The sequence below is a fragment of the Puma concolor genome, chromosome C1 (assembly GCF_028749965.1).
Source record: "Puma concolor isolate L17-30 chromosome C1, mPumCon1.1.hap2, whole genome shotgun sequence".
NCBI classification, from domain to species: Eukaryota; Metazoa; Chordata; class Mammalia; order Carnivora; family Felidae; genus Puma; species Puma concolor.
The window spans coordinates 160,323,910-160,339,203 of record NC_141674.1 but is presented as its reverse complement, the minus strand read 5'-3'; the positions used below and the strand labels follow the sequence as shown (position 1 = coordinate 160,339,203).

The 15,294-nt window shown below is 40.8% G+C and overlaps 1 protein-coding gene across 6 annotated transcripts in view; it reads right to left on the bottom strand.

Annotated features, from left to right (window-relative positions):
* MYO3B (myosin IIIB) overlaps window positions 1–15,294 on the bottom strand; it is a 482,588-nt gene that overhangs the window by 156,013 nt on the left and 311,281 nt on the right. For all 6 annotated transcript variants that reach the window (XR_015255300.1, XM_086718868.1, XM_086718870.1 and 3 more), the window contains 3 exons: window positions 14,879–14,958; window positions 7,707–7,784; window positions 5,378–5,583 (listed from right to left, as the gene is read on the bottom strand). Coding sequence is in view for 5 of the 6 variants with exons in the window: in XM_086718868.1 (XP_086574994.1) it covers window positions 5,378–5,583; window positions 7,707–7,784; window positions 14,879–14,958 (364 nt within the window). In the remaining variant the exon portion in view is untranslated. The remainder of the gene's footprint in view (window positions 1–5,377; window positions 5,584–7,706; window positions 7,785–14,878; window positions 14,959–15,294) is intronic.

Here is a 15,294-nt window from a genome sequence, read left to right as displayed (position 1 = left end):
GACATGATGTCTAGAGAGACAGCAGCCCCATGAAACTATATGCCAACCCACACAGTAAAGATGGTAAAAAGGAATGAAAGGAGGTCAGAAGGCGTTCAGGACCCTGGTGACATCACTGAACACGTAAGCTAAGATTAAAAATAGCTTACATCTTAATCTCTTTTTGCGAGAAACAAACAAATTTTTGTCAGTAGTTTTCAATTTGGGCAGTTTTGCTCCCAGGGCAGATGTGGCAATATCTGGAGATATTTTTTTTTATTGTTGTGATTTGGCAGTACTGAGGAGGTTATTGGCATCTTAATACAAGGAAGCTTCAGAGGGAAGGTGACTGGGCTAGAGATTAAAAGGTGGGGAGGAGGTGACCAGGTAAAGACTTTCCACCAGAGAAAATAGGAGGTGTAAAGGCCAGCATTATGTATGGGCCTGGAGGGTCCAAGGTTAGACTGATGGTAGTCTAGGGTGTGTAAGAGAGAATGGTGGGGGAAAAAATGAGAATAGTTGGTTGGTGTATTATAAGAAGCCTTGCCTGCTGAGCTGAAGGCTTTGGGTTCTATTCTGCAGGCAACGAGGAGCAGACCAGTTTTATTCACAAGAATGACATGATTATCTTTATATTTTTAGCAACATAACTAGTGGCAGTGTAAGGAATTATGTCCAATAAACAGGCTGGGGTTGGGAAGACACATTTGGAGGCTAGGCAAAAATTCAGCTGAGAGACTACCATTCGCATTCTGAAAAGTATGGCAGGAAGTAGTCAAAAGGAGAAAATATATATTTAGGATGTCCTGTGTCACATGTTCTTTTGTAATCCATCCAGTACATGTTTTCTATTAACCCAATGATGCTAAAGACAAGAATGCGCCTTCTCTGTGTTCTCAGCACCTTGTACAGAACTTGCCATATAGGTAGGTCCTCATTGTACATCTTCTCTTGATAACAGGGAGGATATGTTCATGGCCAGGATCTAAGAAGCCCTGTAGGTGAGTGGCTAATGGGATTTGTATATCCACCACTTGGATTCATCCAGGAACTACTCGGGAAAGAGCCAAAAGGAGTACAAAGTCAAAGGCTGAAGTCCAAATATGAAAGACTTGAAAATCAAGGTCAAATTTAAAAGCGTCTGGATGTCTAGAGTCACTCCGGACCCTCTACTGACAAAAATATCTGGATCTCAAAGGATCCAGATCTAGAATCCAAAAAAAGTCAATTTGCCAACTCTGGAGATGCCTTCAGTGAGGAGTTTTGTATGTCATTTCCTTTCGAGTATATGTAAATAATAGTGGTAACAATAAAGCACCTTCGCTGAGGGGATGGAGGTTTAGAATAATTTGTTCCACATTTTTTGAGTACCTACTCTGTGCCAGGCATTCTATTAGAGATGTGGATATATACATAAAGGCGGAGGTGCATAAATGACCTTTTAGGAGACATTTTTTCATGAGGGCATCCTTGATTCTTCATAAATGTTCAGGAGTGACAACTGTGTCCATAATCCTTGGCATTCAGAAGGCTTCTCGGTAGCTGCTAGTGATTCTGCTACTACTTGGAAAGTAATTATAAAATCAGGTAACTCATTTACAAACAAGTCACATCAGAACCAATATAAAGGTCCTAATAAATGTGGTTCCTTTTAAAGATCACTCATTACCCAACTCCTTGGGATGTTACATCCCTAAGAATGCTCTTTTGTCACAAACATTTCAAGGACTCATTTTTAGAACCTAAATCTGAACTTCCACTTAAAAACTGGCCTCAAAGTTGGTAAATTTTTGTCATGTACATGTGTTAATTTTCAGAAATAGCTAAGATTAATTCAGGGCCAAGTCTAATAGAAAAGGTGGTCAAACTGGGTGTTCCCAGAAGTCAAATAAAATAATTGTGTGCTTAGTTCTGAAGGAAGTTCCAAATAAAAAATACTTTCAATAACAGCATAGTTTGTTGGAAATAATATATGTGTGTTTCTGCAGCTGCTGAGAGGATCACCCCCACTCTCAACGATTATGAAAAACTAGTATCAGTTGCATTAAGCCATACATTTAGACTCAAATTCTTCTGTGTAACTGTATATTCTTTCTGTCACTGCCAGGAAATTCTACAAGTTTACAATACTTCATTGACCTCATATTAATTACAAAGGGAAAACATAGGAAGAGAATAATGAGAAATAGTAAACTACTGACAGGAAAGATCTTAAAGAAAATTGAAGGTGTTATGTACATTAGGGAGATCTCAAATAGTCCTAGGATTGCAACATACAAAATTCCACATGAAAGATAAGTAATCTTTCTTAGGTGGAAATTCCCTGTATCATGGGGTGTAAAACTGCGATGTCCTGAGTCAGGGGAGTAAATGTCATTCTGCTTAACAGACGTTGATTTAACAACTATTATGAATTGAGTCCTGGGACATACAGTTCTCCCTCTGTTGGGAAAATAAGGAAAGTTGTGCACCATAAGATGGCTGATGGGACTAACATAAACTCTAGTTAGAGACTCCTCTTCCGGGTTCTTCCTGCTCTGTTTGCTGCACACGCAAAAACCACCATGAATGCGCAAGATGATGTTATAAACTACCCCTCCCACTTGCATTCAGGGCTCAGATCTCTGGAGAAGGATCTCCTCTGAGCCCGCCAGTGTAAAATAAAACTCCGATCCACCAAGATCTCCGAGTGCCACTTGGTTTTTCCGCCAGTGATCCAGTCTGGTTCCATAACACCTCCTGTAAGCCTGAATGTGGGAAGCAGGCATTTCTGGAAGACTCAGAGGCCAAGTAAAGCCAAGGAATCTGCATGCAATCTCTCAAAATCTTCAGGATGTGGGTTCTATGTATTCCTGCCTTCTCACGCAGACAAGGAAATATCTTTTACAGAAATGTCAAGTGACTTGCCAAATACTATATTCACAAGTAGATTAGAACTCTGATCTCATTACTAAATTGCACTATTTGTTGCAATAGTTTAATAAATGAATGATGAGACTTTGAATTGAATGTGCAGTCCTATCTTACAGACATTTGCCAGAACACATCCCAACACATGCTGTCCTATACGTTTGCCCCAGTAGACACTTTCTCCTGGACCATGCTTCAGGGACCAATGACCATGAAGCCAATGAACATTCACAGTCATTACCGTGCTGGCCCTCAATAGTATGACTTCAAAAGGCTTCAGCTACCTGCCCAGCATTGCCAGGTGACTTCTCTCATACCTATCCTAGAATAAATACTTCCAACCCACCTGGCCCCACTGATGAGAAGGTGTTTAGAACGACCTCTCTCCTCCAAGGCTCCATGAATGGAAAATAGGAAGGACACTTGCAAGTTTTGCCAGAAAAGGATGATGGGGTGAGGAAGTATTTTAGGTTTGGCCAAGTGGCAGATTTGGGTGACTTGGGGAAGTCTTTCCCCATTCTGGAACCCGACAACATAATCCCCCAAACACAGTCTTTCAAGATTCAGTCCCAAATGCCAGAAAATACAAAACGGTAAAGAGTAACATTAAACAAGTCTTTATCTTTTATTTATCTCCACCCGATATACCTTGAATGACTCTGTTCCCTGCCTTTGATTGTTTTGTCTGCATTTCCTGCTAAGAGTTTACAAAACAGCACTCCTGAGCAGGAAGATGAGAGGCGCACCTATTTGTTGAATAACATCAAGGAAGAAACTGCTAACTCACCCATTTTGTTGTTAAATTGCTCAAAAGGATCAAAATACCAATTAACTTGCTGGCTCAGAAATCTTTGATACCCTCAGATTTACTGACATTTTGAAATTCTTGTTCATACTTGCCTAATGGCTTTCTGATTACGAACAAAGAAGTGCCAATCTGTTTAGCATTTGACCTGTTTTCTTAAATATTTTTATGTATTCCACAGTTAGTGGCTAAAAATACTTGACTAGTCACATTCATGTGCTAAAATAGTCTTTTTTTTTTCTTGTTCCACCTCCAAATTTAAGAGGAAAAAGTTCAAAGACACTTCTTTTTAAAAAACCATTTCATTATTTTTAATTTAAAACCTCTCATTGCAAGGAATTTTTTTGCCTTTTCTTCTCCATGAAATGCAGTGGCATTTGGAAGACTCAAAGAAGCAAGATACCATATTAGGATCCATTCTTCCCAGAGAAAAAGTTGGAAAAATGACCTTTGGCATAAGTTTCAGAAAGGAGGAAAAAAGAAACTACAGATGACTGACGGGGTGCAGATTTTATAATGGGTTTTAACTTTCCTCTCTGGGTGTCCTCAGCTAGCAGTGCACCTCACAGGTGGCTTTTTGTTATTGTTGCCCTCTATTTCCTCACAGAAAGTTTTGTAAAAATTCTACCCATAATCCCATAAAACACAATGCATCCCCATGGCCGTTGTATAGAAAAGAAGAGGTTTGGGGCACCTTGGGAGGCTCAGTCAGTTAAGCGTCTGACTTCAGCTCAGGTCATGATCTCACTGCTCATGGGTTCGAGCCCCACGTTAGCTTCTGACAGCTTGGTGCCTGGAGCCTGTTTCAGATTCTGTGCCTCCCTCTGTCTCTGCCCCTCCCCCACACTCACTTGCGCAGGCTCCTGTGTGTGCGTGTGTGTGTGTGTGTGTGTGTGTGTGTGTGCGCGCGCACGCGCGCGCTCTCTCTCTCTCAAAAATAAATAAGCATTAAAAAAAGAAAAGAAGAGGTTTTTCACTCCTAAGTAAAGTCAATTTCTGGGTCTAAAAAGCTCCGAAGCAATTTATTTCAATACACACTGCCTGAATCCAGTGGACTGAGGAGTTTAAACGTGTGGACGCTAAAGACTGCATGGGTTCAAATTTCTGTTCTACAGATTTCTGTTCTATTTACTCATGGGACCTTGGGAAAGTCACTTACATTTCTGTGCCTCAATTTCCTCATCCATAATATGGGAATAATAACAGCATAGCTTACAGGGTTGTTCTACGGAACAAATGAGATTATATATCTAGGACATTCTAAGTGCTATGTAAATGTTAGTTATCCTATTATATGAGGCCATTGTTTTAGCATGCGAGAGGATTGGGTGCCTGGGTGTATTCACATCTACTAGGATCTTGACCCACTTGTGGAGGAATACTTGTATCCTACCAATTCAGTATCTGGAGGTTTTAAAATCTAAGGATATATGTAACATACAAATATCTATGGACATTTTAATTTTTTTTAAGTGATCAGAGGGTGCTTACTCTGTCCTCCAGACCACTGCAATTCAGTTGAAGCACAATAAAAATGCAACAGTTAAACAAGTAAATGGCAGCTGGTAACTAGCCAATTATATGTTAGTAGGCAAACAGGCAGAAGCAGCAATCCCAGGGGACAAGGATAGCCACAGCACAGCCATGTTTAACATAATGTATATCCCGAGATGCTGGCCTGACCTTTTCACAAACTCTTCAAAGAGGATGCGGTGGGAATACCCCTGCCTGCGGATGCTGACTGTCTCCAGGATCCCTGTGGAGCGGAGCTGGGCCAGCACACTCTCTCGGGAGAACTTCAGGGCCTCTCGGTCATCATTGGGTTTAATGCAGCGCACAAAGTGGGGCTGTCCGACCACCATTTTAGAGAGCAGATCCATCAGAGAATACTACCAGGGGAAAAAATACACATGAAATAAGGTTACCACAAACATAAAGGATAATTACAACGTAGGCCTACCAGGGGCCTCTAGAGCCGTTTATGGGCTTGCAAACAACTCACACACCTTTTTGAGGCCGAAAAAGACACCAGCAATAGGGGGTGATAATATAGGTTCTGATGAGTACTTCTAGCTGTCTGTGGACTCAAAAGCATTCTTTAAACATCACCTAGTGCAAGCAATATCCCTATGTGGCAGAGACATAGCTAAAATCATGCTTGGGCTATTCTAACTCCATCACCAGAACGAGAGTCTTTGGTATTCCAAGGCAATGCTCCCCAAACTGTACCTGTAATTTAAAATGTCTAGCTTTTAGGAAAGGGGTCAGTTGCTTCAACCTAAGAACCACCAGAAAGTCTAAGCAAATCCTACTGATACCACTGGTAATGAAGCAGAAGAAAGACAAGAAAATGAGAGAAGGAGGGCAAAGAAAACTGGAGAAAAGGAGATTATTTTGAAGCTCAACTAATACACATCGAGTGGCTGGCAGGGGGCTCTCACAGAAAGGGGGCACATGGAAAAGCCAAGCACTGCTTGTGTGGGGATGGCCTCAGCTAATCCTCAGGGGCATCTACTTTTGGAGCTTCTCTTTTGGATATACCTTCAGGGGCAATTACAGGCTACACAGGAGATCAGTCCCATTATTCCATAATCACACCTCCTACTGATCCACAATGGTGTTACCTACTTGCCAAAGTATTCTGTTTCTCAAAATTAACATTTGAGGCCCAGTATTTTGAGGACACCAAACTGGTTGTCATGGGTATATTTCTGAAAACCCGTAAGACAGAGGTGGCTTTTCTTAAGACAGGTACTCTAAGATCTTGATGATTTCACAGGGTTGTTCAGAGCCTTCAAAACCCATGATACACACACACACACACACACACACACACACACACACACACACACACACATACACCCAAGACACTAGGAGGATACAGCCACCAAAGGAGACAGGATCAGGATAGGTCTCAAGATAAGAAATAGGTGGCAGTTAGAAATGTCCAACCATGAGAGTGATGAGGCAGGAGCTGAATGTCTACCTGCTAGAGAAGCTGTAGCAGAAACTGCTGCATGGATGGACTGCTGGACTCAAAGGTCTCTGAGCCCAATTTTAGTCTACTTCTGAAGTACAACTGGCTAGGTCAGACTTCTTGGCTCTGGATCCTTCTTAAACTTACTAGCTTTCCATGCAGCTTTCCATCCATGGTACTGGCTCCAAGGTCCCATCCTTCAGCCTGCCTTGGCAACTCCAGCTCATGACCACTTGACTTCTCATCCCTGGGGATCCCCTTCCTATTGCTACCCCACCTTACAACCTGAGACCAGTAATTCCATCTTTGGAATTACTCGTCACATCTCTACCACAAAGCTTACACTTACAAAGTGGTGGTACATGATCTCTAAGGGGCTTCTAACCCCAGTGCTTTATAATTTGAAGATAAACAAATACGTGCAAATTGGTACAAAGTTCTGCATCTTATCTTACCTACATAATGTGCATTTAATAGAGCCCTTCTAGGCACAACATTTTTACTCAAAGGAGTCATTTTACTAAATGAAATATCAAGAATTGGGGCAGCAGAGATGGGAAATAATTGGGCTTTGCAATGGATCAATTCGATCTAGGAAAATAAAGTCAAAACTAAGACAGATTCCCTCAGGATCTGAACTTAATAAGCCACCTTCTGTAATATTATTAACTACTTTATTTTTCAGTAAATATGCTGGGAAAGTGGCCAGTTCCAGTAACTTTAAGGCCAAGAAACAGCTCAAATGCCAACAGAATAAATACATTCAATGGACAGGGTTATGTGCTAGGGACAAAGAGTGCTGCCCCCCGCCGGTAGACACGTGGGATTTCATCTGATCTTTCTGGAATCAGAGAACCTTATACTTGGAGGTAGGCTCCCCACTACATTTTTCTCTCCTCACACTCCCACCTTTCTTAACTGACTCTTATGCTTTGCTCTTATTTCAATGATCCTATAATATCTGGGCCTTTTATGGGAAGGGTTGGTAAGTCCTTTCTGGAAATAGGCAGAGCAGAGCCCAAAAAGACTCCATACCCGGAAATAAGAAGCCATGGTCTGCCTCTTCATGTTGGTGGTTTCTTCTGGATGCCGTATCACCTCCAGAGTGTCCACCTGGAGCAGAGGCAGAGGGAAGTGGTTTGAGGATATAGACATTTTCCAGATTTTCCAAAATGTAAAAGGTTTTTTGGTTAAATACCTGAGGGACCTTGAAGTGTAGAACCCAACAGTGCATACTATGGGGAGAAGAGTTAAGACTTATAAAAGAAAAACAGGGGCGCCTGGGTGGCGCAGTCGGTTAAGCGTCCGACTTCAGCCAGGTCACGATCTCGCGGTCCGGGAGTTCGAGCCCCGCGTCGGGCTCTGGGCTGATGGCTCGGAGCCTGGAGCCTGTTTCCGATTCTGTGTCTCCCTCTCTCTCTGCCCCTCCCCCGTTCATGCTCTGTCTCTGTCTGTCCCATAAATAAATAAAAACATTGAAAAAAAAATTTAAAAGAAAAACAGAATTTGCACTGTTCTACTCACTTGGGAAGGACCACACTCTGCAAAGTATCATACGGTCTCAGTATAAACACCACTCACCGTTATTTCTTTATTTCTTGATGTTCTAACGCGCCCCTGTTAAATTCTCCAATAATGTCACACGAGACCAAACTATTCCTTAAGAGAAAACTGGGCAATGACCCATGAGGCTGGGTGATTATAAAGACATGGGCCCAAAGCCCGGTTTGAACCACAGGGAATTCGATGAGCTCCAGTCACCTTCCTGCCATCAAACCCTGCCTCTGCCACCCCTCCCACCTCCCACCCTGCAGACTGGAGCTTGGGATACACTTGTTCCCAATCATCTATTCTAACTACCTAGGCTGACTAGAAGGAATTTATGAATGACACCAATTGGAAGAGACAGCCCATGTTTTGTTACCATGCCTCAACAATAAAAACCCTGCTCCTACACTTACAAAGCTATTTGGTTTGCAGAGTGCACGGGTGCCGTTTGAGCACCAGCCTCTGCCATGGCAGCCTCCCATCTGCTCTGAACAGGTGGCAAGGGTATGAAGCAGGAATGTCTGAACTGGAAGATGCTGCTGTCAGCAAGTATGTTCTGCTTGGTGGACTGCTGTCCAGGCGGCCACCTCCCCATGGGGTGAGGATGTCTGCGGCCTCGTTCAACAAAAGTGAAAAGTGGGCGCTAGAAGGGCCGAAGGCATGGGGATGGGGCCAAAAAATGAGGCCTACCACAACGGGTATTTAGGAGACTGTCCAAAATGGAAGGAAACACTTCAATTGGCTTAGATAAAGAAAACAGGTTTATTTAAGAAAGGGAAGTAATGGGGAGTTAAGTTTTCAATGACTAGAAAAGCAACCTAAATAGTGAGCAGGAAAATGGGGAGATCTCTGCATGAAGTGATGTCAGGGGGCAGGGCAGCTTCCTTTTTCTAGGCTGCATATTGAAGGCATTCCCAAGGCCATCAGTTCATTTGTATGCAGCTGAAGAAGCAATGGTACAACAGCCTGTAGGTTTGACTTTTTTACTTTTTTAATGAGAAAGGAGGAAATGGAAGCACAGTGTTGAGAAGGAAGGCTGTTCTAATATAGAAAAAGGAAAAACAAACACAAACACACCTGCTCCCACCTGCTGAGACTATACCGCACTTTCTCTGTGGGCATCTGCCAGGACCCACTGAAGGTTCTCTTCCCCCATCAGACCCCCATTTGGAGAATGGAGCTCAGAGCTGGTGAGGTTTAGGGCAAGCCAATCAGGACTGAAGGAAAGAGGATCTTGGCCAGGGTCTGCCTTTCATCAAATTGTAAATTCTAAGTTTTCTTGAGCTTTTTTTCTCCTTATTATCTTTCTCCCCAACCTGACCTTCATACACATGTATACACACATACTCTAAACCTGGGAATTTCTCCACCACTTCCTTTTATTCAGAGGAACCCTACATTAGTTTGAACCTTGCTTTTCCACTTTCGTTTCCTTCCCTTTTTATTCGAACTAGTCAGTGAGTGCCAGCCCTTCAGGCTCAAGGACACAGGCAAAGAGCAGCTTAAAAACTCATCCCTATTTCTCTATTAGTAGGATTTACCTGTTACCTTCCCTCAGAATATACAATGGGCCTTGGCATTTGAGGATTTAACAGTTTAGTGATCAGAAAGCCCTTGATGGATATTCATTCTGCTGGGACATAATTTAAAAGGTACAGTAACTACTGTTTTCAAGATTAGTACCTGTCCTCTGCAGTAAACTAGAAAAATACAGAATGAAGCAATGATTTGCACTCCAACAGTTATAAAGCTGGTGGGATCCCCTATCTAGCCACCCAGTATGACCTTAAGTTCTGTCCTTCTACTCACATACACAGTAACTCTTGGGAAGTAAGTAAAAACCTATTTGGTATTACATACAGCCTGCAAGTGCTAATGCCTGTCCACAGTTTATCACCTGCACATTTAGCACTATAGTTTAAAGAATAAATAGCATGCCATTGAGGTATTTTCTAATTTAAGAATCTGGAAAGGTCTTGTGTTGGTCAAGGATCTCTTTCATTGTCACAAGGTTCTTCTGAACATGGAGTGGATCTAAAAGAGGGAATTTTGGACAAGGGACATACCAGAAGTTGAGTCTCTTGGTCCTTCAAACTAGGAGACTAGGTGCAAAGCTCTTGTCTGCACCAGGTCTACCATGAACCCCAAGGAACTACCCCCCCCCATTCAAAATCAAAACAGAAGTGAAGGTTGTTGTCTGACCTAAGAGTTTGTCTTCCTGAGCTAATTTAGTTAACAGTAGTCTCATTTAATTAAAAAAAATCTCTTAGAATTCGAAAAGTAGATTTCATTAGGGATATCATCTAGCAAATAGTTCTTCCCAAAGGTGAGAAATTCACAAGAACCAGTTTTCTCCAAAGTATCTTATAAATTTTCACCTTAGATAGGAGGAAAAGGCACTAGAAGAGCTTTCCTAGACCCACAGGATATATGCTAATAGAGAACAGAGTTTTGGAACTGGACATACCTGGTTCAGATTCTAGCTCCTCCACTTACTATCTGTGTGCACTTAGGCTTAGTTATTTACATTCTGAAAGCTTCTGTTTTCCCTATTAGTAAAATTGGTTAGTAAGAGTTACTGCCTTGCACACATACAAGAAGTGACATAAGTTTCCCTTCCATTATTACCATGATTATCATTACTGATTTAGTTTTAGTTTTGTGATGAATGTCAAAGATGCAGGGTTTTCTTTAATGGTAGATGACAGGTTCTAGCGCCCATAAAATACAGCAAGATCTTTTTACTTATTGGCAGAGAAAATACTTCCAATGAAACCAATTTTCAAAATGATCGGTAGAACCAATATTCTGGACCAAACCATTGTCTGTCTAACCCAGTATCCTTTCTCTTCCAATGCCAATTTATACAACACTATAAGTCAACTGGAGCTGAGCAATCCTGCTTTCTGCCCACATGACAAATATCCTGCCCAATTCCTTGTGAGAGGTACTGGTTAGCGTTCAAGGTAGTCCTGAGTCAGCTTTATAAATTGTAATACTCCAAGTCCACAGGAAATGAGCAAGTTTCAGTACATGTATGGACTCCACATATGGAGTTTTAGATAGTTACCAAACATGTGTAATAAAACATCTATTGTTTCAATGTAAAACCACAGTAGTAACCACTTTGCTTATATTGCCACTGAAGTCTCAGAATGACCCTATGAGGTTAGTACTATGATTATTCCTATTATACATATGAGGAGGTTAAGGCTCAGAGATCTTAGGAAAATCTTCCAGAGTCCCTGCAGCTAGTAATTGGCCATGTCTACATCCGAACCCCGTTCTGTCTGATTCTAAAACTTTACCTCTAAAACATTATAAACTGTCTTTCTATATGATTTGATAGAATTTATAAAATTGGTCTGAAAGCATTATTTTATTAAAAAGACTTGCCTCATCTGTCAACTAAATTTACTCTAGGATAAAGACATAGATTCCAAAAAAGTCTCATAAACTATCTAGATTTCAGCAATAAATGAAAAACTGATTTTTTTTCTCAGTCTTAGTAAGTGCCCATTATTTGCATCCTGAAACCTTAGAAGTACTTACATCCATCTTCTGGACAACATCTTTTGTCAAGAATTTTTACTGCTATCAAATGATCTGTCTACCCCTTAAGGAAGAAAGCCCAATGACATCACTCCTCTCAAAGCCTCCACAGCCCTGAACGGAAAAGCAAGACTGGCTTTGAAACCATCCTAATGTGGTGGCGCTGAATGGTGTTGGAGCCAGCCTCCTAGATCACCTCTGTTATTTTATCTTGGATAAATCAGAGAGCGGAGAGAGAGAGGTAACACTGTGCTGGTATTCTGGGTGTGGAAGGCAGGGGAGTGGGGTCCTGGCAGAACCCAAAAGCTACAAAATCAAATTGAGGAAAGGAAGGAAACATGGGCTGGTAGAGAATATCACACAGGAGTCTTAATCTTTTTGTGCCATGATCCCTTTTAGAATCTGGTGGGAGCCAAAAAAACCACGCAAATACAGTTGATCCTCATTATTTGTGGATTCTATATGTGCTTTTTTCTTTAAGGTTTTGTTTTTTATGTTTATTTATTTTGACAGTGAGTGAGTGGGTGAGAGAACATGCAAAAGTGGTGCAGGGGCAGAGAGAAGGAGACAGAGGATCCCAAGCAGGCCCCACACCAACAGCACAGAACCCGATGTGGGGCTTGAACCCACAAACGGTGAGATCATGACCTGAGCCAAGATCAAGAGTTGGCTACTTAAATGACTGTGCCACCCAGGTGACCCTGTATGTGCCTACTTTTAAAAATTTGTTTATAACCCTCAAATAAGTACCTGCAATGCTTTCATAGTCATCCACAGACATACAGAGTGGTGAAAACTTTGATCACCTAATGTACATGTTTCCAGCTCAGGTTGAACAAGGTGACACTCTGCCTCCCTGTTTTAGCTTTCATGCTATAAGCAAGCATCTTTTTCCAAGTTTATTTAAGTGCCATGTGTTTTGCATTTTTGTACTTTTGGCTAGTGACTACACTGTTTCAAATAGCCCCCAAGCATAGTGCTGGAGTGCTATCTGGTGTTCCTAAATGCAAGAAGGTTATTAAGTACCTCGTAGAGAACATATGTGTGTTGGATAAACTTCATTCAGGCATGAGTTATAGTGCCGCTGGCCTTGAGTTCAATAACACAAATACTGTAATTAAAATACGATTTTATACAAAGAAATACTGTATGTAATTATTTGTAAGAATATATATTAAATAACATGCCTTTAAACAGAAACACACATAAAACAAGATTATGTATTAATTGGTTGACAACAATGTTATGACCAGAGGCTTCAGGAACCTAACCATGTTATTTCCCCTAGGAGCAATGCCTCAGTATTTGCTGATTCAGTGCTCACAGCAACTTTACAGAACATAATTTTTATGAGTAATAAGGAACAACTGGGGTGCCTGGGTGGCTCAGTAAGTTAAGCATCTGACTTCAGCCCAGGTCATGATCTCACCATTTGTGTGTTCGAGCCCCACGTCAGGCTCTGTGCTGACAGTTCAGAGCCTGGAGCCTACTTCGGATTCTGTGTCTCCCTCTCTCTCTGCCCTCCCCCACTCATGCGTGTGTGCACTCTCTCTCTCTCTCTCTCTCTCAAGAATAAATAAACATTAAAAAAAAGAAACATTAAAAAAATAAGAATCAACTGTACTTACAAAATTTTACATGTAATAATATCAAGAGATTCTAATATCTTAGAACCACCGACACTCCTAAGTGAATCTTTTCTAGGGTTCCATATAAACCAAGTTAAATAGTACTAATACCTTGCCACAAACTCACAAGACTGAAAAGTAGAGTAATACATGGGGTTATAATAGCAATATGGGTATAAAAATTATTGCTAATAAAAATGATCTGGGTCCCTATTATGTGTAGGTAAGCCATTCTCAAAAGAAGTAAAGATACGTATGTGTCTATCAATTCTGAGATAATACTCAACAGGATTATGTGTGGCTGAATTTATTATTCTTTATTAAATAATTTAATATTCAATGTAAATAAAAATATATGAAAACTCAGAGATGTAATCTATTTATTACTCTATCACCTTTCAGATAATTGGTTTTCGGAGTTAGCATATACAATGAACATTAACCATCCGATCCTTGAGATCCTTGCTTAAACATTAGTAGGCAGGATGGAACAATTAAAAATATTTTACAGAAGGATATTTACTAACCCTTCTAACATCCCTTCTGCACAGACAAGTACACTGCTCATTTTTCAGAGGGCAAAGCAGAGCAATAAAAAATGGTTTGGTTTCTTTCCTCCCTGCTGACTCCATTTGGTCCCAGTTATCCTCCTTTGTAGGTTAGTGATAGCCTCAAGGAAAAAGGCTTTATCTCTTTCTAGATAGACTTTATTTCCAAGTGTCACTATTCTGTATTTTAAGTGGTCTTTCTGAGAAATCACGTGAAGGGGTCCGGAATACTCCTAGTGGCATAGGTATTATTTTGAACTGAGGACATTTGAGAATCAACAATTGCAAGAAGACGCTTATTCTGAACTCCCCTCATCTGGCTAAAAACAGGACCTCTCAAAATAATCCAACTGTCATAAAGCTCCTCCCTGGCAGTTTCACAACCTGCCATGGAAGACTGACTTCTATCACCAGAGAGGAGAAATGAGCACTGGGATAAGAAATTGCCTAAATAAACACTCGCAAAACTATCGTATGTCCCATCTATTCTCCTAAGGGACCATTTGCTTTTCTCAAAAGTCATTTGTTCTCCCAGAAGTGCCCTTCTCCCCCTGTTTAATCCCTATCAAGATGGTATATAAGTCTCAAATTCTAACTACCCCTTTGAGTCACTTTTTTGAGTGAGCTCCTGTATGTGCATGATTAAAATCTGCTTTTTCCCCTGTTAATCTTTCAGGTTGAGTTTAATTCATAGTCCCCCAAGAACTGAAGTTAAAAGGGTAGAGGAAAAGTTTTCTTCCCTGACACAAGATTGTAAGGATGTCATGATATTGTTTCAAACTTCCTAATTCTTGATCTCCTGGCCTTCCATCTCTTGACCAGACTGCCCCAGCAGTGTGCCAGATAAACTAAAGTTGCCTATTCTAGGATTGTCCCCAAGGCAGGAGCACCCCATGGTCCCCATTATTTTGGGTACAAACCTGCTACTCACCTTGGCTCTTCCAGCACTGAAATGAGGAGGCAAAGATCTTGAGGCTGCTGTCATCCTGGCTCTTGTCTGGGCCAAGTTACCTAGGCAAAAAAGACAAAAAAGTTAAAGTGAAGGAAAAGTTAAGGAATAGTATTATGAGTAATTTTTCCCTTTTGGCCTTGTATTTTTATTAATTTTCCAAATGATCTTCTCTGAATATGAACAATTTAGAAGAATTTGAATTTTGAAACCTTAATGACATAAATTATAAACAAATTGTAATAATTTATAAATTATAATTTATAATATAAACTGAATTTATATTAGTTTCATAAACAAACAACAACAACAACAAAAAAAAAACCTCTCCAACTCACTCAATAAGCTAGGAAAAGAAAAAAATTACCACAACATAAAGAGGACATAAATGAAAAGCC